At 37.3% G+C, this 26,080-nt stretch overlaps 1 protein-coding gene across 1 annotated transcript in view; it reads right to left on the bottom strand.

Annotated features, from left to right (window-relative positions):
- Positions 1-25,780, bottom strand: part of GPHN (gephyrin) — a 215,333-nt gene extending 189,553 nt beyond the window's left edge. The window contains exons 1-2 of the mRNA XM_009883501.1: positions 25,717-25,780; positions 23,923-24,001 (exon numbers count right to left, since the gene is read on the bottom strand). Coding sequence (XP_009881803.1) covers positions 23,923-24,001; positions 25,717-25,780 — 143 coding nt within the window. The remainder of the gene's footprint in view (positions 1-23,922; positions 24,002-25,716) is intronic.
- Positions 25,781-26,080: the final 300 nt, after the last annotated feature.

The raw sequence follows: 26,080 nt of genomic DNA, 5'->3' as shown, positions 1-26,080 counted from the left end.
GGATCCTGATGCTATAGAACAAGCTGGAATGAATTGCAGACCACAGGTTGCAAAGAACAATCAGAGTACTTTCTACAATCAGGCAAAAAGTCATCCAGAAAATCTCTTCATTCCAAAAAACACCAATAAGGACTAAAAGTGAGAGCAGGATGACTCAAACTTGGGAAGAATAAAATGTGAAGAATATATGGAAATGGTCTGATCAATCCAGATTCTAGATCAAATTGGTTCTTTACAATTTATATCACAGGGCTTATGGAGGACTATTGGAACTTTTAAATAACTTGTTTAAAAAAAAATATATCCTACAACTCTGAAATTACAAGAATGATGGAGGAGTCTTGGAGACAAGCAGCAGGCAGAAGGGCTACCACACTAGTTCACGCCATACTTCACCCTCTCAGAGCTCTAATATCTCATTTTTCTTCACTACGTTCCAGAGAGATATAGAGTATGAATGCAATTCCAGTATATGATTAATGGCAGTCTTGTTATGTCTATATTTCTCTAGACAGTTAAATTCAGAGGCAGTATTTGCTGCTGTTTTTCTTTCTCCTTAATACATTAGTGTGTTTGCATATGTATACATATATTGCCATGTGTGGCCTAAATGCAAGAACTAAATTGCATTTAAAATAGTGACCTGACTCAACTGGGATTTTTTTTTAGTGTATGCTATGTGTTCGGGAATGTTAAAGGAAAAAAAAATAAAAATCTGTTCAGCCACAGAATGGAGTCTTTTGAATAAACTCCATATTTGATCCATCCCTCTTCATACCTAGGAGGAACTTTCTATAGACAAATAACATTACTGACAATGCTGAAAGTGAGATTTTGTTGCATGTCTCACGTAATTATCTCCATTCCAGATAACTTACAGTTATTTTCTAGGCCATCATCCATACTTTACAGATGCTTGTAAAAGACTTCTGTAAGGTTCAAACTCAAGTTATTGAAAAATATTTCTTTGGGTTTTTTGTATATTATTGGCTATAAGGGTTTTTCAGCACTCTTATTTTTGTTTTCTGTAGTTGCCATTCCCTTTTTTCTTTGCATCTGATCATTTAAATGTCAACAAAATGTTTCTAGATGAATTTAAAAACTACTGATTTATTGTCTCTGCTATTCATGTCACAACTCATTACAACACGACTCTTTCAATATTCAGAAACATGGTAGGCAGGGGACATACAGGTCTTAGACAACTTAAGAGGTCTTTGACTAAATGTGGATTTGGGCATTCTGTTTCATGCGGGTCCTAAAAAAACGTACTACTTTGAATTTCTGAATAGCTTTCACAAACATAATCCATTGGCAAAATGTAACTATTAACTTGCAGCTTTAAGTCACCTTGTAAGTCATTATCAGCTATGTTCTCCTGCCATCTATTTTGTATGATGTTCTCTTAAAAGTAAAAATAAAAAAATCCCACCCAGTTCCATTTTGCCAAAGTCCTTCTCAACTTCTTTATTACTGCTACCCCTACAAGTGTGATATTTAGAAAGAATAACCCACCTCACCGTAACTGAAGATTTTTAATTTTTTTTTTTTTTTAAAGATATGACTGCACAAGGTTACTGAGCACATGTACACAACACGTACTATCATATTCCTTTGGGTGACAGTGACCATTACATCCCTGATAACTTCAACATGCCTCCGGTCATCTTGAAGCTGAAGAACACAGATTAGGAAGAGATTTGATCTCTTCCTCAGTTCCTGCTTCAGCACAGGTGAGTAGGAGTGAAAATAGGTAAGGTGAATACTAGTGTTTACATTTCTGTAAAATAACTTTGTTAAGTGCTGCCACATATATTCCGTGTCAGTGAGCCCTGGTCAATTTGCCTAGACAAAAATAGCGAAAGTTAACAGGAGAGTATCTCTTCCAAAGCAGAAATTTAGTCTAGAAGTCTCTGCCATGTAACAGCGTACTCAGAAAAGACAACCCCACACAGGTGGCAAGAAAGTTTTGAAAGCAGTGGAGACTTCCCATTTTCCAGCATGCCCGTGTTGGTCTCCCTTTTCTCGCTAACAATCAATTTCATAGATCTGGAGAATAGTCTTGAAAAATGCTCAGCCTGCAATTCTACTGGCAAATACCACGGATACCTTAGATGTTTCTGGCATCTGAAATAGCCAATGTTAATTGCAATCATAGATTCACTCACATTGGAAAAGATTAAGCACCATAGATTTTGCTTCCACTGTACCCCTAGAATCACCTTATATTGATCATAAGGCTAAATACCCGACTATCAATAGACTAATGACTAGTAAGACCAACACTAACATTGCTAATGCTTCACACAGTACACCCAGAGCCATGATGCAGAAAGAAAATCAAAGATGGTTTTGACTACTCTACCTGCAAAAAGGGATTGAGGACAGTACAGCATATGCATGACCCTGACAGACATTGATTCCCCCCACACACACAAAAAAAAAAAAAGTTTGTGTACAGCGAAACTGTCATTTTCTTCCCAAATCACTTTTTTTTTCCCCCCCAATGACTTGTGAAAGTTCAAAGAAAGGCAGCATAGAAAACACAAAGAATAGAAACTGGGCAGCAGAACAGAGCATCAGAGAAAAATAGCTCAATGGATGATTAGCAATTGGAATAAAAGGCAAAATGGCATGCTCTTTTTTCACAGGACCCTGAAGCATTCCTGGATTTACTTGGTCCTACACGTCCTCTAATACTCTTTACACTTTCTGCTTGTTCATCGTTTTTCTTGCTGTCTGTGCATGGAAAAAGTTTCTGCTTCATAGAAACCTACGGAAAGTCTCAGGCCAAATTCTAATGCATATGTACTATTCACAAAGAAATGAAATAAAGGAAACCTCACTGTGGCTACAGATCAGATGACATTTCATTACTAATTGTTTACATAAAGTTGACCTATATTGGAATACTGATATTTAAAGATGATTACTCACTAAACCAAATAAAATAAAATACTGAATATATTAATTTATAAATTGACTTTTATATATTATGTTTCATGCTTACAGTCTATTTATGTGGTGTAATAATTTAAAATTCTAACAAAAAAAATAAAATTGCTGGAACAGTGAAGTCAACTAAAGTAAAAATTTTGGCTCTACTGAAATAAATGCAAAAGTTCCCATCTGACTTGCAAAAAAATAAACAAACACAAGTTACGTCAAATTCAACTTACAACATACCAGTAACTTATAGGTCCTGCAGATTGTAGTTACCACCATATATTTCACACACATCTTTTATTTATGACCCGAACAGTATTAACTCTTCTTGAAACAAAGTATAAAAATAAGAAGAAATAAATCATGAAGAAAAAAAGTTACAATATTCTTTGTGTTTAACAGTTTAAAGATATCAGCACCCATAAGTCCAATAATACTTTATGCTTGGGTTCAAACTTAATTCTTAATTCTGGCCATTTTTAGGTCCATTAAAAAAAAAAGTGCCCAAAGGCACAAGAGCGCCTTCATTACATGTAAATTCATTAATGCACATTTTTTAATTCATAGCATACCTTAAAGCCTTGAACAAGAATCTGAAAACACATGGCCCTCAAAAAACTCTAAAAGAGTACCAATCCATATTTGTTTACTGTTGTCCTATTACTATAATTTATATGCATTTAAGGAACACTAGATTACTGTATGCATGAAGTTGGGTTTTTTTTTCCCCAGAGGAAAAATGCATAGCTCAAAAAAAAAAGGGAAAAAATTTCCCTTGAAGCCAGAATTCATACACTTAGATAATAATAATGGTTTTAGAGATTGTTGTTTAGCATCAGGCTCTGAAGAAACAGTACTATTTTAACTTAAAAAATAATTCTGAACTATGAAAATCAAAAGATTCTAGAGTTACAAATGCATGGCCATGCTCTCCTCTCATTTGCAAGCATTGACATCATCCCTTATTGTCCAGTTTCAAATTTTTCATGACCCCTCCCTTCCCCGCTCCCCTTACAGATCACCATCTCTTTCCACAGAACTCCCATCATGGAAACACAGAATAACGTAGGTTGGAAAGGACCTCTGGAGATCATCTAAATCTATCCCCTTCCTCAAAGCAGGTCCAGTTAAGTCAGGCTGCTCAGCGACTTGCCCATTTGAGAAGGACGGAAATTCCATAACCCCTCTGGAAAACTGTTCTAGTGTTTGACCACCTTCATGGTAAAAAAATAATACAAAATTCCTCATATTTAGTCAGACATTCTCATGTTCCAACTTGTGCCTATTGCCTCCCATCCCATTACCGAGCATCTCTGAGAAGAGCCCGGTTCCATCTCCTGGCTCTGATCATGCAGTTGCAGACAGTGACAAGGATTCCCCTGAGCTTTTTCTTCTCCAGGCTGAACAAACCCAGTTACCTGGACCTGCTGGCTACACTCTTGCTAAACATTGAGAATGCTGTTGGCTACCTTACTACTAGGGCACACCACTGACTCACGTTCAAGTTGTCCAAGAGGACACTCCCAGCTCCTTTTCTGCAGAGCTGCTTCCTAGACCTGTCCTCTATTTCTACACAGAATTATTCCATCCCAGATGCAAGACACTGCATTTGCTGCTGTTGATCTTTACACATGCTCTTTTGTTCTATGAGCTTTTTTTTTTAAATATTGAAATATTTGGACTTCTACAGAAATTTTTTTTTTTAAGGAAGACATTACATCCAAATTGGTATGCAAAAGTTTTGCTACAGACGACAGCATAAATTCTATATATTCTGCTTGTACACTTGGAACAGACATTTATCTGTCTGTAATCAATGAAGTCGGGCACACATTGATATACAGAACTTAGTACTTGTTCCAAGTTTATGTTAAGAATCACAGCCCCAAGTCCCCTCAGTTTTTTCCCCACAATAAGATGACATAGCAGAGATAAAAAGGAATGACAGAGGAGAGAGAACATGATTTTGCTCCAAACAAGTGGTTGTGATTATGCAACCTGCCTTTTCATTCCAGCACTAGCACTAAACACTCTCACCCTTTAGAGAGTAACAGTAATAACTACAAAAAGCTACTTAGAAGAGCCCAGAAATAATCCAAATCTGTACTGAAATGAGTTTCAGTAGTACCTAAATTTAGGAACTGAGCTGAACTGCAGCATTACATTAAGAGAGAACATTTAAAGAACTCACAGAGAAACCACTATCGATAATGTCAGTAGAATGCATTTTAGGACCTTAATGTCTGGTAAAATTGCAAAATCATATTATGCTGACAATGCAACAATTTAATTGCTTTACAAGGTTTTGTTTTATTTTGGATTTGCATTTGTGATCAAGAAGCTTACAGGTTCAGCTTGACATCAGGTCAAGCAACAAAAAAATGCAAGGCCTATCCTGAGAAGGCAGCTCAGTACATACCCACCAAATCAAACAAAATTAAACTAACAAGACCACCTGTTCCATGTAAAACCTAAAAGGTAGATCTGGAAAGCAAGCGGATCAAAGACCATTTACAAACGAAGAGAAAACTCCAGATTTTGTATGTTGTAGGATATCCCTCCCTCACCACCCCCAGCAGAATACCAGAGGCAGATTTTACTAGGTTATTTTAACATAAACTGTATTGTCAGCTATATTTTCACCTAATACATGCCAGGACAAATAGTGGTGCTATCCCTCCACAACAGCAGTCAACGCTTTAGCTCCTATTTCCTCCAGCCATATCACCTGACTTTAAATGCTCGTTGATGCGTAATGCTACCCTAGATAAGTGTCAAGCTAAGTTTCATAGCTGCAGTGCCTCCATACCTCAAGCTGCTAAGAAGGTATGCTCCTCTCATAGAACATCTCTCCTATGGAGAAAGGCTGAGGGACTTGGGTCTCTTTAGTCTAGAGAAAAGAAGATTGAGGGGGGATCTTATTAATACTTACAAATACTTAATGGGAGGATGCCAGGGGGGTGGGAGCAGTCTTTTTTCAGTGGTGCCCAGTGATAGGACGAGGGGTAATGGGCATAAAATTGAACATAGGAAGTTCCATCTTAACATGAGAAGGAACTTCTTTACTTTGAGGGTGGCAGAGCACTGGCACAGGCTGCCCAGAGAGGTTGTGGAGTCTCCCACTCTGGAGACATTCAAAACCCGCCTGGACGCTGTCCTGTGCAACCTGCTGTAGGTGACCCTGCTCTGGCAGGGGGGGTGGACTAGATGATCTCCAGAGGTCCCTTCCACCCCTAACCATTCTGTGATTCTGCGATTCCTCCAAATTCAGTAGTGCTCTTCAAAGCTGAGAAACACGATTACCAGCACACATTTAATTGTCTTCATAAATCAGGCAATAATTATAGTAAATGGCTTTAAAAAAAATAAATAGACTTCTCACGCTCTGAAACTTAGATTAGTATGACGAACAGAATATCCTTTTTCATCTTAATTAAGGAAAAGTAAATATTCAGTAGAGGTTTCCTCTCACAATTTATTTCAATGTTTAAGGCTGCCTTATATAATAATTTGTCCCAAACCTGCTTGTACTGAATTCAAAAAGATTTGCAATGAATAAATAAAATGTGTCAGAAGCCTTTTACAAATGAAAGAAAATCAACGTTGAGTACCTGATACCTAAAAGTATTCATTCCAAGGTTATCTTTCTGTCACATCTATTGATTAACTCACATACAGCTGATCTTTACTCCACTGTGGCCAACTCTGTATACTGGAGCACAGTGGCTCCAATTCTGCCATGTATGTCATTAAGACATAAATTCTGCAGCTGGATTTTTAAATTCCAAGTTGAGTTTACATTGATAGCAGATACATTAAATTTTGATTTGTAAAATGAACTGTGCATGAAAATAAAAAGATGAAGAAACCAAATAATACATAGAAAGTGTTGGCAACGTAACATGATGATTATTCAGTCAAATAAGGCAGTGATATATGGTTGGTTGGAACATATTTATTTTTGCTTTAAAAAATCGTTGGTTTTAAAACTTTTGTCCACATACGCACACACATAATTAAGTTAAGGACTAACCAGTGATTTTGCTGACAATCTTAACAGAATGGCCAAAGACTGAATAGGTCACAAAAAACAAAGTAGGACAAAGATATTGTACACATCAAAGCTAAAACACACAGACAGGCTCTTCAATTATTTGTGGCCTGTACCTGGCCCATAGGGAACTGCCAAGAGGTCCATTAACAGGCAAACATCGTGCAACTGAGAGGCATTCTTTGCTGGAAGAAAGAGGTGAAGCGAGATATAGAAGCAAAGCATCACATTTTCCCCACATCTGTGGTCTTAGCTGCAATTGCCCTGCTCCAAAACCACTTCCAATTGTGAACTTTGAGATTCTCTCCATAGTACTTATTGCAGTCAGGGAGTACCTACAAAATTTCCATCCCAGAAAAAATTATCTGCTACTTGCCACCTTCAGCTTCTACAGTGGGATAATTCATACAGTATTGTAGCTTCCTTGGCCCTTCTACTCTTGCCTCAGCTCAATTTCACCCCCAGAACTGCACTGACACACACATATATATATATATGAGCACAAATCCAGAATAAAGGTTTTTTAGTCCACTCAATTTTTTTTTCCCCAATCTTTCCCCCTTCTAAAAGTAGCTGAGTAAGTAGCTGTAACAGAGAAATACTTTAGGGAGCTTGCATATTATTGAAGAGGTCTGTTTTACACAGCGATTCAGTCTATGACACAGTTCTGCGCTAAATTACTTTAAAGCAAGTATAAACCACTAGCGGTCTTCTCATTAAAATAAATTAAAATAATAATCCTAACTCTGAACAATTGCTAGTGACAGATACTTGAATGATGCATTGTAATGCAAGCTTGCTACTTGTTTTCTAAAATGTTTATTACCTTTTCTGGTAGAATTCTCAGAGCTTTTATTAACAACCGAACTATTAAACATAGGAGATTAAGGAAGAAAAAAAATAATCCTTGAGTCTGTCTATCTGTTATTTTCAGAGAGCTATACCAGCATCCCACATCAGATCACAGCCAACTCTGTACCACAGTTGGAGTGGCACGGAGCCACAACTAATAAACCATGCTGAGAGGGAAAGCATGTTGGCTTGTACTCAGCACTGTGCTACAGACTTCTACATTACAACCAGCCAGCTCAGAATACAGAGTATTTGCTCGTCCTTATTTGTCAAAAAGCTACTAACAAGGCAATATGTGATTTATAGGAACTATGTCATTTAAATATAAAATGTATAAAATATGCTGCATGTTACAACAGTGTAATTAGAAACAGTGTGCTAACTGTTCCATGAGAATGATTTCAATGAATAGCTGTTAGCAGTAAACATGACTCATTTATACCAGTTTGAGATCTTTCATATAGAACTTGGTTAAGAGCTACTTGATACTTTTCCAGTGAAGCTTTTTCACCAAAACATGTCATTCAATTAAAATGAAAATAGTTGTGCATCATAAAATCTTATCAAAGTTCCTCAGTGAGTTGTTTTATGAACACTTTTACATGAAATCAAATATTGTGGGTTTCGGTTTGCCAGTTTAACTTCATGTTCAACTTCATGTCTTTTTTACTGGCCAAGTACAAAATATTTATTGCTTAATTCATCTGCTTTCCTCTTCCTCACGGACTTATGGCTTGCTTGTGTTTGCTCAGTACTTTTAGTCCCACTTGATCACACTGGTATACTAAATTTAACACTGGAGTTATCTACTCAGTATTTCTCCCTTAATCACAAGCAGCATTTAACACACACAAACCCCACTATTAGACTTTTATATCAATAGCAGTTGTAAAACAAAATTTTGTTTTATTCCATGACATACGTTTCCTTTTACAAACTAATCAACAGCACCAGTCACAGAAAGTTTCATTTCCTACTACTTGGAAACATGAACTATAGCTGTGAAACTGAGTGTACAGAAAGGCTCTTATTAGATTCTGGTCAGCGTGACTCACTTTTAGCAATTTCCCCCAGGACCAATCTCTCTCCCCTGCCCCACACAAAATCCTTCAAACTTCACCTTCCTTTTCTCAAGGATGAGGAACATACAGTACGACCCTTTCCTCCAGTGACTGTGACATTGTGGCTTATTTTCTCCCACCAGACTGTTACAAGAGCACCCTCAAAAGAAGGAGAAGAGGGCGACCTGCTGCTGAGCTGAACACAAGTAACACCACCAGGCTAATGATCAATCACTTCTGCTAGTATTTTCTTCCATGTGCTTTAAAATGAAGCAGCAGTAAAATCTGAATAGTGCAGATATGTGAATGAATTATTTGATCATTCACTCCTGTTCCAGAATCACAATGTCAAAAGATTTTCTGATAAAGTCTTTCTTTCCTCAAGAGCAGCTTTTGCTGACATAGAAAGGACATGTACCAGCATGGAGTCCCACTTCGCTGAAGGAAAGGACATCATTTCTGGAAGCAGTCAAATGTATACAAACCTCCTCGTCATAAAGCTGTCAGTGGTCTGATCTTTCCCATTACTTAAGACATCCATACTCCGGTGTCTTAAGAAACACATACTGCTTTGTGAAACTGTACTTGCAGAAACTATGGATAAACTATGGATACCTACTTCTTTGTGGATATAGGATATACTTAACAGTCACAGTTATTATCCAAAGACATTGTTTCCAAACTTTAATGTGTGCCTGAATGATTTTTGATTAATGATTACCGAAGTTTCAGCAATCTCTTCTTGCTTCTCCAACACAGGGCTTCTGTAAACCAGCTGAATAGCCTTACAGAGGACAGATCTACACAAAAGATTGCTATCAGGGTAAGTAATAACCTGGGAAACTAAGCTCTGTTAAAACTATTCAGCTAGTGTCCTGCCTTGTGCAGAAGAACAGAAATAGTACAAAGAAACCACCAGTTTGTATGCCAAAGTAGCACCAAAAATTCATAGTCTGAGAAGGCTCTCTATATATTCACCACTACGTCAAATGAAGAGGAGCATTGAGGAAGAGACAGACAGAAAGAAAAGACGTGACAAATAGAGATCCCTCAAATTAAGGAACTCTCAATCAATATGGGTGGGCAGCTCTCATTAGCCTGTCTTTCCACAGAAAACGAAGTTTTGGTCAGAAACAGTTCTAAATCATCTGAAGTCAAAGAGTATTAAGACCTTGTTAAAAATGGAAGCACAAATTGGTTCTTTGTTGGGAAACGAAAGTGATTGCAATCTTCAGCTAAGATGCTACTGAAACAATTTTTAAGATAAATCATTGCGGTTTTAAGTACTGCTAGCTTTTCCACAGATTACTTCTATCCCTTCACAATATATCAGTGTATTAAACTATGCAGAAATAGCCAAGCTGGTGAGCTAATGAAAAGCTTGAATACTGGTAACAGTGCAGCCATGGTGAGATTGAAATCAAAAGCTATGACAAACCTTCCTGAGAAGCTGGATATTCATTCAGTCTATACACTAAGCTTTGGGCTGCTATAACCACATGACTACTATTGGTATTTTAAAAAAAGCTTGTGCATATCTATACATGCTGCAGTCATTGCACTGTTTGCGTAACGTTTGTTCCCTCATTTACACAATAAAAATAACAGTACCAAATCAAAGATAATAAAAACCAGTGTCAAAGATAACAAAAACTAAGGTTTCAATTCAAAGACTATTTTATCTTCTATTAGAGGTCTTGAGCATGGTAAGCATTCACAAGCTCCACAAAAAACGTAACCAAACCCCTTTGTTTAGCACAAACAATAGATTGGCTAAAGAGATTAAAGGGCTTTAGAGTGCAAGGGCTACAGCGCCTGCTGGAGTCTGAAGTATGTGCAGGAGAAGGCAAGACAAGAGGAACTCCTGAAGGAAGACAAAGAAAAAAAAAAACCCAACTGCCTAAAATTGAAGTCATTGCTACTACTGGGATTTCAGAGCAAAACATTGAGCTGATAATGTCTTTTACTACTTGGTTTAGGAAAAACTTGGGGGTACTTTTGTTTCACATAAGTATCTCTGAAATGTTCTGCTCAACCCTGCAAGCAGAAGCAGGCACACTTCTCACTGCGTCCGAGACACTAGTGAAAAGGGGAGAAGTTTTCTCAGTTTTCATTTCTTAAAAACACACTTCACAAAATTCTTTCACAATATAAAACTGAATTATCCGTATAAATACAAAATATAAGAATATAAAATCTAAAATTGTTCTGAAATCTCTAAATCTTTACTAGTTCATCTATTACTAATGCCTATATAAGCATTAGCAAATAATGAAGTACACATAGATACTTAGATATTCCATGTACTTGAACACAAACATAACCTTTAATTCTTACTTAGCCTTTGGTCATAAATTTATTCCTTGAGGATATAAGTTTAATGTTGTTAGCTTTTGAATAATACAGACCGTGCTGTTAAAAATGTGATTCAGTCTGTCAAGCATGTTGCTTCATACCTTCACGTGTAGAACGGCCCTTGAGAAGCCATCTGCCTAAGGCTTGTGGCAGGCAGCATTCATTCTTAAGCCAGTGTCCTGGTTTCACCTGGCATAGAGTTATTTTCTTTCTAGTGGTTGCTGTGTTTCAGATTTGGTATGGAAGGAATGTCCATAATGTATATTGTTTTAGTTGTTGCCAGGTGATGTTTATACTATTCAAGAACTTTTTTCAGCTTCCCTTAGAAGCTGAGAGGCAACACAGACAGAACAAGCTGGACAACAGAATATTCCATACCATAGATGTCATGCTTAGTATATAAACAGAGGTTGGTCAGAGGGGGAAATCCACGATCACTGCTCTGGTCAGGCTGGGCAACCAATTTACTGGATAGTGAGTGTGACTCGTGTCTTGAATATTCTTCTATTATTGTTATTTTCCTTATTATTCAATTAAGTTGTCTTTATCTCAACTCACGAGGTTTGGGTTTTTTCCCCTTCCCCCTCTTTTTTCTACCTTTTCTCCCTACCCTTCTGTAGGGGGAAGGAGGAGCAAGTGAGCAGCTGCATGGTCCCAATGGTACCCAAAAAATACTGTCTGAATACTTTCTTATAAACTTGCAATACTTTATTGTAGCTGTACTTATAATGTCAGTTTTGAAGGTAAAGATTCTGAGAACCATTTTAGATGGGTTTCAGGCAGGGGTATTTACTGTAGGTTAGTGGAAAGCAAAGCCTGCAATTGCTTATACACACAAAGCCAAGACGATCCATTTGTGGATGGGGAGGGCTGAATGGTTGTCACTCAGGACTAGCATTTTTGGGGTTTTGTTGCTTATTCTGTGAAAACTGTTTGATCTTAAGAGTTTTAATGTTTCAAGATTATTGAAAACTCAAATACATTATTGAACTTCTCTTAATGGCTTGCAGTCTGCAACAGAAATGTGAAATACAATAGGATAACACTCCTGAAGCCTCTAATTTTCCCCTGAAATTCATGTAGGTTTAGATGAAAATGAGGTTCTTATCTGTATGGAACTGTTATGATAGGCTGAATTAAAATTTATTCAAATCTTGTTCTATAACTTTCAGAACATCACAAATGCAGTAGGGTAGGCGTAGTACAGAGTTTCCCAAAGGAAATGCCGACAATATGGGTAGAGCTAGAGCTCCAGGCACAAAACAGACACAACAGCTGCTTATGGTACCACATAATGCTTCTCGGGCCTGAATCATACAGCCATCCCAGAACCACAGTGGTAAAAATCTCTCAATGACATTGCCCTGTGTTCTCTTTATCTGTGTATGAAACCAAAAACAAAACTACATATTCATGTATTTCCTGGATTATTATCAATCTGTATAGTGAACAGCTTTCCAGTCTCTGTTAGAAAAGTGTTTTTTTAATGTTATCAGAGAAAAGGAAAGGCTTTACTAAAGATATCCTTACTTTAGAAGCACGTTTATATCTTTTAGAGCACCTTTTGGAAAAATGGAACACAATAGACTAAAAAAACATCATCTAATAAGTAACAACCTATTCAAATAAAAAAAAATTACAGGAACAAATGAAATAAGCTTTGTTAAAATGGAGAAGAGACATTGCCGTTTTGCATTCCCACATTTAATAGTCCCTCCATCATCTACTCTGTAGTTGAACATTTGCTATTGAACATTTCCACATACTGTACTGAGCCTACAGAGCACATTAATTGTGCAGAATGCTTGTGACAATGAGAGAAACAAACTGAATGAATAGAGTTCAAGGGAGAAAATTATCTCTAATGTGTATTTTTAAATAGGTAATTCAATCATGTCAGTCAAATGACACTCCAGAGCGTCCTATATTTTCTAAAACAATCACCTACCTGAAAACGACACCAATAACAATTTTCATGGAAACACTGTATTTCCAAACAAAAATAGCACTTAATAGATGAGATACATTCTCATATCTGAAATCAAATAAGCAACAGAAAATAGAATTTTATTACAATCCAAACTTCTATTAGAATACTGGAATTAGAAATCGGAAAAAAGAGAGATGCTGTAGCTAAAGAAAAAGCAAAAAGCTTAAAACAGAATTAGTAAGTGTGTAAAGAGAAGCATTTAGTGTTGTAGTATAACTGTGTTTCTTTGAAACAACTACCTGCAGGAAATCACTTGAGGTAATTTGTGAACCCTTGATCTGTCAGTTTTGAACTTCAAGACTGTCACCATCCATAGAAAACATACTCGTGTCCTTGTTATGTTCTTTATATGCTAGCTGTTTATATGTTAGCACAGATAAAAGGGAAAAGCATAAATGAATCCATGGTAAGATTCAAGTTATACTGAAAGAATGTGAGAAAAGTGTACATGAAAAGAACGAAAGAATCATCATGGGATAACTATACTTCTTCCTTCTTAAGTCACCATCTGTATAGATTTCTGCTCTAGAGTGCTAAAGAGAAAGTGATTTTAAAGGGTCGCCGAGAACAAGTGACAGCAGGACAAGTCTTTCTAATTCAGAAAGCAATCTAGAATTTAAATACAGTGAGTAGTATGGTATAAAAGCATAAAAACATCTCCAAGTAGCAATTTTCTGTATCTCAATGTCAGAATCATTCCTAAGGTGTGTGGCATAGGCTTCCTTTCCACCCAAAGCTAGGTGTTCTATTATAATCTTTCAGTAGCCGATTATCCGTTTCCCCTGCTAATTCAATCTATACTGCAAATAAGTACATAAATTTCATACAAGCCTTCTCTAAATAAGGCACTCTTTCAAGTATTTATAGCTTTGACAAAATGTATCCTCTCCTACAAAAAGACTCATGTCTGGGGGTCAGCTCACAATTGATTTTCAGAAGAAAGCGCATTTAAGAAGAACATTTAGTAATTTTTAATAGTGAGATTAGAGGAGAGACATTTTCTTCCGTGTAATAAATTGTTACAACCCCTGTGTTGAGAGGCTTTTGTTCCTCCATTACTAGGAGTTCCAAATTTAAATTCAGCCATGTCAGGGAAGCCCACTCTTACTTTCAAGGACAAGTGTTTGCAGACCCCATGGAAAAATGTTTCAAGTTCCTATGTACTCCACTGTTTATGAAACTACTATTCCTGAAAGAAGCATAGAAAGATTGCCATACCAGCTCAGTCTAAAGGTGCACACAACTCAGTACGACATTTCTGGTGTTAAGAAACAAATGCTTAGAAAAATAAGCATATGACATAGAGCATGATTTGTCCCCCTGGTACACACTTAACTTGCTTCTTGTCATCTTCAGTTCAGGAACTTTGCTGACCTAGACACTGCATGCACATCATCAGCTTTAACAACCGTAGTAGGTTCATCAGCTTAATTCCTTTTTTCAGATCTATCATTTATAATCCAGGCTTCAACATGATGTTACATCAATTATGAAATACTCAGTTCTGCTACACTTGAATAAGTATGTACTTTTACTCATTTTAAACCTGATGTTCGAATTTTTCTAGTCACAATTTCTGATCCATGAAAAACAGTGAATAATTGCCTCTGACTTTGCTGATCCAAATCTCTGCTTAATCTTATGATCCATACCATACCCCTTTTAGAAGTCAATAGTCAAGATGTAAGCACATCCCAGGTTTATACAGTCATATAAATAGGTCTTCTGTTTTGTTCTTCATTTTTTTTTAGTAAGTTCTCCTATCTTATTTTCTTTTCTGAGAATACAGAAACACACAATACACTGCTGAGTATTAAGAGGATCTTCTCAGCAAACCATCCACTGATGCAGGTTAACCTAGAGATCAGCACCGGACCACCTCTCTCCTGTAGACACACACAGCATTTTTCTTTCCAATATCTAGACACTATGAGAAGATATCCCCTTTAAATACCCAGAAAAGATATGGATACAAAGATAATCAAAGACTAGAGTCAGGAAGAACGAGGTCAGGTGAGAGTCAGGTTACATGAGATTTGGATGAAGCCTGGAGGTGCAAAATGGGCTTAGAAGAGGCTGTTTGAGTTCTGAGTCACAGACCCTCTGAGAGTGGAAAGCTGATGAAAATGGCAAATCCAACAGAAAAAGACCCCTCCAAAAGAAGCTTGAAATAAGAAGATCAAGAAAGGCAAGATAAGGTCACTAAGGCTAGACTAGAAAGTGCAACTTGAAGCTGTGCCCAGGAAGTGTTCAAGGCCAGGCTGGATGGGGCTTTGAGCAACCTGGTCTAGTGGGAGGTGTCCCTGCCCATGGCAGGGGGGGTTGCAACTAGATGGTCCTTAAGGTCCCTTCCAACCCAAACCATTCTATGATTTGGGATGGATGAGAAGACAAAAAGCAAAACCAGAGAGATGGACAGCACAATCCCTGAAGGAAATCCCTAGCATTATACATGAAGCTTTTAAAAAGCTCTTGGACTGATTTTAAAGAATGCAATGCTGACCAGGAAGCTGGGCTGCTATGCCATTAAATTGAAAAGCAAATGATGGGCTGTAAAATTACATTCAAACAAATGAACACTTTACATTCTACTCCAATCTATTCTTATCAGTTATTAGTGCAAATGATTACAGAAAAAAAAGTCTTTGGATATTTAACTCTGAAATTGTGACAGTACTTGGTATATACTCAATTTTCCTACTGCTGCTGTAAAAAGTCATTTTGTGCTGAGCCTGAGTATCTCCAGACACACACGAGTCTTGTCTATATTCCTTCCAAATGCAAAGGAAAAAACCACCATTGTAATATTACTTGTATGTGTAGTGGGACTGGTTGGGATGGAGATGGCTTTCTTCATAGAAGCTGGTATGTTGCTGTGGTTTGGATTTGAGACTAAAACAGTGTTGATAACACAGGGATGTTCTAACTATGGCTTAACGATGCTCTAACTATGTGTTTGCACAGCAGCAAGGCCTTTTCTTTTCCTCCTCTGCCACCCCAGCAAGTAGGCTGGGAGTGGGCAAAGAGTTGGGAGGGGACACAGCCAGCCCCACTGACCTAAACTGACCAAAAGGACATTCCATACCATAATGTTGTGCTCAGCAAGAAAAGCTCAAGGAGAAGAGGAGGAAGGGGGATAACATTAATGGTTGTAGCATTTGTCTTCCCAAGCGACCCTTCTGTGTGCTGAGGCCTGGCTTTCCAGGAACTGGCTAAACATCTGCCTGCTGATGAAAAGCAGTGAATTACTTCTTTGTATTAAGGTTCTTTTTTGTACTATTGGAGAATGTAAGTTATTAAGACAGAAGGATTTAAAAATTGCAACTAGAAAAAAAAAAAGGCATGAATTTTAAGTCACAAGCAGAGTGGATACTTTTAAAATCAAGGTTTAAAACATGCAAAGAAACAACTTTTAATCAGTTCTGTGAAACTGTCTAGGTTGAAACTTGATCAACATTTCTCAACTTGTGTCCTATGTATTTCTTTTCAGACATCAGATTGTAAATATAGTAAGACAGAGCAAAAAGGACACAGCTTTTCTTTAGAACCTTTTAAAAATATTTTTGAGCATTTTCATTTATAAATGAAGGTTTAAGTACACCTAATAAAAAAACCATAAAATTTAACCCTGAAAATGAAGGATCTAGTAGATCTCCATAACCAACAATGATGTTTATTGTTCCAACAAACATCATGTATCCATTTATAACTTAATTCCAGAACAAGCCAGAGAAAACAAATATTTCTTTAGACAGCTCCATAAAAGACTGCATTTCAAATCATTAAATTTAAAACTTCCTAGTAACAAGGAGGATCCCCCGTTACAGATCCTGTAAGTATAGAAGTTCCCTGAACACGTTTAGATAGAGGTTCCTGGCTAATGGACTTCAAGCAGTGCATCCCTGCACCGCAGAGAAGTACAAGAACTAATGTTGAAACTAGTACTAGAACTGAAAAGCCAGATGGAGTACCCGAGCTTCAGCTGCCACGCGAGCGAACAACCCTTTCCCCTCAGCAACACTTTCTGGCCCAGACACAGCGCTGGGGCTGCACAGCCTCTACGTTCCAGAACAATTTTCTCAGTTACTTGATTAGCTCATAAATTTCTTAATTGCAGGCTACCACAGGACATTGCAAGAGCAAAAGGAAGAAAATTCCTTCTAAGAATTTGGAAACCATATGATAAGAGAAGATAAGTTTGTTCTGAATGTAACCACTATTGGTAGATAAAGCTGGCATGGACCTTTGAAGAGGTTACAGGAGACTGCTTTGGGCCAAGACGTTAAATGTTATTAGAGCTGAATGTTACTAAGTGCTTAAGAAAGACATTTTTCTTATGTTCTTTGCTACAGACTGCTGCTAAGGTTTTGCTTCAGATAGATGAAGTTGTTCCTACAGGTTTATGAGTCATTAAGCCTAAACAGCCGAAGAAAAACACATGCAATATTAGCAATTTTTGCTATACACTGCCAAGGAATCTTGCATGTTGAGAAAATTCTTTTCTTGAAGCGCAAGTAATGGAGAAGGTCTTCAATGAAGCTGAAACGTAGATTTCCCTCAGATAATCACTGTGCCTAAACAGAGGCCCTTATAAAATGTCTGTAGAAAACACTTAGGGACTTGTTCGTATGACTGGAGGTAAACATTATTTGGCGCGTGAACTACAGACCAAGCTCTGTGATACGTTTGAAGGAGTAGGTGACCCTGCTCTGGCATGGGGGTTGGACTAGATGATCCCAGAGGTCCCTTCCAACCCTAACCATTCTGTGATTCTGTGAGTCTGGTTGCACTATGGAGAAGCCAAACCTGAGAAGAAACCTTGGCCACTTAAGGTAAGCATGTTTTAATTTAGCTCAAAGGGAGGGTAGATTCAATTTTTTCAGGCAAGTGCAAACTCTGCTTGCAGTTGAAGCAGATAAAAGCTTGTCTCGCTCATTTCCCCCAGACTGCTCAGAAACCATCAGGGTAGTATTGGGACAATTCTACTTGTATCAACTTTAAGAAGTGCTTATTAGATTAGACTCATCATCAACGATTACTTTAAGTAGGTGTCAGATCTTTGGAAGTCTGCTAAGTACAACTTTTTCATTAGATGCCATACTTAAATTAGGCTGCATTTCTGTTACACCTCAGTATTGCTCATCAGCCTAACAAAGTACTCTGGGCTACCGTACTGAGTCCTCCAGTTGTCCTGACAAAGATCAATTGACGCTTACAGATGACCTCACTAAGAGGAGAGAGAGGCAAGAGAAGTATTTCTGTAAGCCAGGCCTATTAGGGTAAATGTGTACTAACAGTCAAATCATGGACAAACAACTGAGCATGAACTCCCACTAGAATGCCGCTGCAAAACAAGCGGACAAGACTAGAGAAGTTTCCTCTCTATGCTGGATTACTGAGACTGGCGTCAAATAAAAGAAACAGGCATGACATTCACATATTATAACATGCACTAGAAAATTAGAAAGGCTGCACAAAGGGGAGAGAACTCGTATCATCATAACATGGGATTTGTAACCTTCAGCAAGACAGAGTATGCTACCGATTTTCAAATGACAAGCAAAACCCAGGAAGAATGAATTACAATACTTCCAGTTATCCTCAACAACTGCTAGACAGGTTCCTTCAAGTGAAGATAGATACTGTGAAATTTTACATCCACAGAGTTAATATTATATTTATCAGGTCTGCATCCTACAGTTTAGCTTGTGTCCTCAGTAAGATAAAAAAAAAAAAATCCGAGCTCCTCAAGAATTCCTTCATCATCTTCAGTCCTTAGCATTAAGTGACAAATTCTAAAGCTCTCACAACTACTTCCCAGAAGAAGTATCTAGCTCCTCGTTCTAAGGTTGTAAAATACAACAAGCCAGTGACAAAGATGACTTCTATCTCCTGTCATGGACAAATTGAATCCAAATTTAATCCGGAAGTTTCTAACACAGACCTGTTAAATTTGTGGACTATTAACATTTTGGTTGTCTTTCTAATACAATTACATGCAGGGTAAATAACATTTTCTTCTCCCAAGTTTTGAAAAAGAAAAAAAAAAAAAAAAAGGGTTCTGATCTCCTGTCAAAAGTTACCGTTTCTTACCTTTTAGATTTACCTACCCTTTCTTAATTGAAGTCAGCTTATCTGAAGAAGATATACAACACAGTTTAGATGTGATGTGATTTTGCCTAGGAAGAAGTTATTCAGAATCTCTTGGATCTTGTTCATCTTCAAGAAGCTCTGAAGGCGTTTCCAAAGGAAATACATGTCAGTGACTATATGCAGCTGAGAGCTACTGAACTGCACAGAAAGATTAAATGCATCCTCCTTTCTGTCTAGACAAGTATTTTGTAAACTTTCTGTCTATATACAGGCTAGAGCTGAAAGGAACATCTTATAAAGTGATGGTAAAGAGCTAAAACTTGAGAATGGCTACACATAGAACTTCTGCTTGTAGTAGGTGTTGGTATACCTAACCCTCTAATGATCTGATGGTTCACGCTTCAGAGGTGTATTTGAATAAAAATTCAGTTGTAAAGAACCTAGGAGGAGTTTGAGGTGAAAGTCATATTGAATTCCATCCAACCCATTTCTCTCCTAAGCACAGACTGGATATTGAGGGTAGAGAAGGAGGGGAAGAAAGAGGGTAGCATACAGTCTGCTCCCGAGCAAAGAGTCAAATGAACTGATCAATCTTCTGTCTTTCCTTGAGCACCAGCTTAAGAAATTTTGCGTTGCTACAGAGCCTCAAAGATTTTCTCACAAAGGAAGGACTTCACTAGCATTTTAAACTTTTCCATTGCCTTTTACCTCAGCTGAACATAGTCTGAAGAATATTTGCACCACCATCTAAGAACCACCAGCCTAGTTCCTCCAATTACACCTGCTGTCTGCAGCTCTGCTGTTTAGGACCATTTATGGAAAGACACCTACAGATAAATCTCCCCTATAAAATGCACAATTTTAAATATTTTTAATGTATTACTGGAATGGTAGGCAGGGCTGGAGCGGGTGCATCATCTAAACCCAATCACAGCATTTGAATATTCATAGCCACATGAAGTTACCTATACAGCAATCAAAATAAGTTCCATCTGGTTTCTGGTCATATTAACTATGCTGATACCAAACTGCCAGAATACATACCTTCGGCATAAAAGAAAATAAAAGTGTGGGGGGGGAAAGTTTGCCCTTCCAGCTCCCTACACTTACACAAGATCAAAAATAATATGCACACTGTAATCTGCAGAACTCTCCCCAACATTCTTAGATATAGGTTCCAGTCTCTTATCACACTGACATTTAGAATTTTTTCCAACTACCTGAACAACCTCATCTGCTATAAACTGAACTAATTCTTCCTCATCAGCCAAAAAGAACAATCCCTGTAATAATCTTTTATATACTGTAGGCAACTCATACTTCCTCTCTTCTGCTGATGTTTTCTAAATTAAGTAACACCTGTCATGCATTGCACTTTCTAACTGCCTCCTCCTCTTACCATTCTCCTACACACCTCTACATTAGTAAGTTTTGTGTCCAAAACTGGACATTGTATACAGCAGAGACATTATGGGGCTCTGAGCAACCTGATATAGTTGAAGATGTCCCTGCTCATTGCTGGAGGGTAGGACTAGATGACTTTTAAGAGTCCCTTCTAACCCAAACCATTCATGATTCTATTATCAGTTGCAACAGCAGTTAACTGTCTTCTAATCAACTTTTCGTTCAAATTCAACTTTTCTGTAATTAAGTACAAAATGAGATTTAATTGAAAAGCTCTTGCATGCTTCCTTCTCCCACAGTCAGTCAGTAACTCCTCACTTTATGTTTATTTGATATGCTTGGTTTTTTTTCTTAAGTAGCATTTCTATTTTCATTGACAAAGTAAAGCACATACAAATAGAAAGAGATGATCAAACTCCTGATTTGAGCAGCAGAGCTTTTATTACTAATGATGGGAGAATTGAAAGCAGATCCAGTTTACAGAGTCCAGACTGCTCTGGTTGGGAAATCAGTTGAGGAAAAAAAAAAAAGACTACCCTGACAATTAGGCACACTTGATATAAATCAGACACTAATAAAAAAACCCTACAATGCTGTCTTTTATAGAGTTTCATTTCAACATAAAGACACATTTTCAGCCCTTCAGAAAAAACCTTTGGCAGTAACACAAGAGAAGTTGTCTGTGACGGAGCTAAGAGTGGCAAACGACAAGGGAGATGCCAACATAGCTTAGAATATAGAGTATAAAGTAGCTAAGTCTCACAAGAAACGGACATCTTTTAAAATGCATTTTACATGATGTATAAAACCATCCTAACCTGAAACCTTTTAATTTTTTTTTTTATACTATCCTCTTGGTGTATTATACTGAATTTCTACCTCTGCTGCTAACCCACCATCTGCCAGTAATGTGAACTCCTGTTAAAAGTATACACTGATTATCTATTTATATGCTAATGAACCTAAAAACTCTTGAACTCTTTTTGTTAAGCTATTTTATTAGTGTCATACATTACAAATGCACTGCAAACCTTTAGAGTGACAGAGCCATTCGCAGAGAAAGCACAGGCCTTTTTTATGTAAATCTGATGTTGGTATCTGATATTAGATCACAAAGAAAAGAGGCAGTTCGTCTACAGTCAGAGCGAACAAGCACCAAAGAAATCCTAAACTGTAAATATTAAACTGGTAAGAGGATGAACCAAATGTTACTTTGCTATTTCAGGTATCATTATAGGTGAAAACCTGAGCCAAATATTCTAAAGATTTTAATTCAAGTTTATTCTTATTTGAAAAAAGATTGAAACACCTCTTTGGCTGGCACTCATGCTTTGGCCCCATGCTGTCCTTTGCATTTCCCTTTACATACTAAAGAATTCAGATGCCATAGGACCTTAGAGTCACCTACAAAACGTTGGGCTGAACAATGATAGCCTCAGATCGTTTTTTCATTTTGGAGAGACACTCACATTATTATGTATTTTGCAAGAACTCTTAATAGGCACGCAGTCATAAAACTGCAAGAATATCAATTTGGAAAGACAAAACAAAGTCTATAGATTCCTATCACTACGCAGGAAGAAGCAGACTTTTCTTGCACTGTAATCTGTCATACAATAGAAGTGTCATGAACAGTCCTTGAGACCTAACAGATGCTTTGAGACTTTACTCAATCTTTCAAAGTGATAGAAATGGCTACATTGCAGTCACTTATGCTTCTTATGCTAAAAGCAGCAGAAATCCATTTCATTTATTTTGCAATAATTTATTACAATCTTCTTCATGTAAGTTACAGTAAGGGAAGGACACTAGCAGATTTCATCACTTTTGGTAAACAGCAAGAAAAATGATGATTCTACAACAAACGCAATTCATCCTTTCAGAAAGTAAACTCCAGAGGTGCAAAACCAAAACTACATGTAGCACATAAGAATGCCTGCAGCTCAAAAAAAGCCACATACAATTCTAAAAAAAAAACAAAACCAAAAACCAACCCAAAACACCCCAAACCCCCCAAAACAAAAAAACCCACTCAAATGGCAAAGTTTGGTTGAAAATTAAGACCTTTGAAACAGCCTTGACTTCAACACTTATGTAAATTTTGAATAATTACTATCTATTGCATTTATTCTGTGAATCTCAAGCAACAACTATACTTGTTCCCTGTACCCTTCTCATTTCAGAAGTATAAGTTACCAAATATTACATTCCTTATGTCAGAATTTCCCAAGAATGCATTTATATATGCATATATGTTAATTTCCTGTAGCAACATAAGAAAATAAATTCTAGATCTAATTAATTACTAAAATTCCCCTGTAACTGAAATAATATGTCAAATATACCTTATTTTCCACTACTTCTCAACCAATACTGAAAAATGTACTCTGTCAGTGTAAAGGCTCATCATGTTAGGACCCACTGTGGAATGCACTATCATTCGTGTTAAAAAGATGTGAATTTTTCCCCTCTTCACTTTCCCTCACAGCAAGTGGTACACTTGTGCACACTAGCAAGAACATTTTCAGCTAATACTGTAGTTAACTGAAAAAAACCCAACCAACAAACCCAAACCCACACAAAAAGGTTTGATACAATTCCAAGTCTGCTTCAGAGCTCATGAGGTTGAATTTAATTTTAGAGGAAAACACAACACTGAGATGAAGACCACTAGTCATGCCATGAGGTAAAAATTAGATCATCTGCTCATACACTTGAATTTAAACAGGTAATAAAGAAACAAATATCAGCTGTACGAAATCAGATACAAAGGAAAAAGATTCTACATGTTAAGATAACCAACGATAACATAATTATCTAGCAATCTCCTAATTTATATGCAGTTCCTTCTTAAACAAAGAGGGGCAGCATTGTGCATACAACTCCTCCAGGGAAATACCAGCACGCACAATCTGTTACCTCAGATGACTGCTCTTGTACCCTTCACCATATGTGCTCACTGGATGTTAGTTCATGAATAGAAGTAGGTAAAAAACAACATGGTTTTAATAATATTAGTCTGTATTAAAGACTAACAACTTGGCAAGCATATTACCACTAAAGCACTAAGTATACTTCATCATACTACTACTTTAAATAATTACAAAACTACTCACAAGGGTATCATGAAGCAGCTTTTCTTTGCTTAGCAATAAGAGCCAGATACTCACAAAGAAGGGTCTTGGACCAGATCTTTAAGGTTTATCCCACTACGATCCTCGGCAAGGTTCCTGAAGCAACTGTCACTCACTAAAAAAAATAGAAATAAAATTAAAACAAAACAAAACAAAACCAGAGAAACAAGGGTTGAAATTTAAGAAAAGAACACAGTTCTTTTGAGTACTAGAAACGCTTTCTGGTGTTGGGTGTAATTTGAACGTTCGTATATAAAGTCTGATTTTCAGTGACATTTCACCTAATTTCAAGATAAGCCAACTCAACAGAAAGCGATAAACACTGTATCACCGACTACATGGAAACAATCACTTTCAACTGTTGACCTCACTACTTCTCTACCTATGGCAACAGGAAGTCTCAAACGCAAACACTGGATGTGCAAATATACACAAATACCCATATACTTAACAGTACAGTCATTAACCATGCACCAGTCAGTATTCTTTACCTAATCAGAAACAGTGAGAGTTGCTATGTATTCAAGTTCAGTTGGCCATAGGTTAGCAAAGATATTTAATATGAGCAATAGCCAAAACAAACAATTAAGAGCATAAATTTATTCAAACAACTTCAAATTAACTTATAAAGTGCACGTAAAGCAGCTGGTTACTTTTCTAATTGAAATTACACACAGTAAATTTCACAGAATTTTAAGAGTATTAGTGTGCTTTCATTTTCTTCGCTACATTAAAAAAATCCCCAAAACAAACAACAAGATTTAAACCTGAAACTCCGCATCCGTTCTCTTGGCTAATTCTCTCAGCACACGCACCCCATTTCCACAAGCTGGTTCATTTCTCTTAAACAATGCCACAGTCAATTTGAGAGGTGGAAAAAAAAAAAAAAGTAGCGGCACAAATGCTTTTAAAAAAAAAAAAAAAAAATCAGCATCCCTTCAAAGGAATTACAGTTATTTCTGACTACAGTAAACTTCCTGAAGGATACAAAGGTTGTGACATGGCAAAATCAGTGTAAGGATCAGTTTGCCGTAACTAGCAAGGTAATCTGACTGATATGAGAGCTTATGAAGAAACACATTACTGCTCATCTTCTGACACACAACACAGCCTCACATTTGGTGAATGGGGATGTGTTTAAAATCATCTGCAAAAGCAAGTGGTCCTACTTCTTTCTCTCTAAATGCAAGACATTCTTTTTAATTTACATCTATAAGTATTTCTGTGTATCACCAGCATCAAAACAATACCAATCATTCCCAAAATGTCATTGTCACAGATTATAATACATCCTGTGACAGACCTATCTGCAAAACTGCAAAACATTTCTACTAGTACCCCTTGTTGCCAATGCACCTTGCAAACGTGAAGCCTATTAGTCTGCTGGGAAAGACAAGTGCTGGAAGTAGGGGTCCCCGAAGAAGGGGCTGGAGCAGCTGACGGAACAGGTACTGCCCCAGCCCTCACACAAAGCTAACAGTATACAACACTAACAGCAGTATTAGTCAAGTGTTGATAACATTAAGAAGTTTACCCACTTTGCACCTCAACACTGTAATAACCAGTTGATATCCTAAGCTTCTTTTACCTGCCGTCTTTGAAAACGCTACCTAACAGTTGCTCAACACACACGATCCCCGAAAGCCAGGCAGTATATCACAAGGAGACACTTCTCTTTGAGGTAATTGCCACGGATCTTCGGTTTAAACAGCAGCTACCTGTGCTAACAAAGTCCAGAACTCCCGGTTTGTTCTTCCCATGACAATTTAATCATTGTCTCTACGCTACACTGAAAGTTACCTGTCCTGAGTTCAGAAGAGCTACCTTTACCTTGCCAGGGGAAACTCCCCTTGAACACCCTGGGCCTTCGGAACTTTTTCATTTCCATGTCCATCTATTGCACTGAACCCAAGACCCTTGAATTTACAAGGTCTCTAAGTCCTGAGTTAAAAGGAGATCCAAGATTCCAAGATCAGCAGACTCGTAAACAACCCACACTCTAGATTTTAAGGGAGGAAAAAAAAAAATTCCAGCTAAGTTGATATTTGACAGTTTATATTTGCCTTTTGTCAAGGTTGGCAACAAAACAGCAAACAGAACATTTTACCTACTGTCTTTTCATAAATCCTACACTAGTGATGTACTCACATATCTCCTATGCCAACACTATACATCATGAATAAAAATGATGGTT

The sequence above is a fragment of the Charadrius vociferus genome, unplaced genomic scaffold (assembly GCF_000708025.1).
Source record: "Charadrius vociferus isolate BGI_N301 unplaced genomic scaffold, ASM70802v2 scaffold34, whole genome shotgun sequence".
Lineage (NCBI taxonomy): Eukaryota > Metazoa > Chordata > Aves > Charadriiformes > Charadriidae > Charadrius > Charadrius vociferus.
This window is presented reverse-complemented; position numbering and strand designations above follow the sequence as displayed.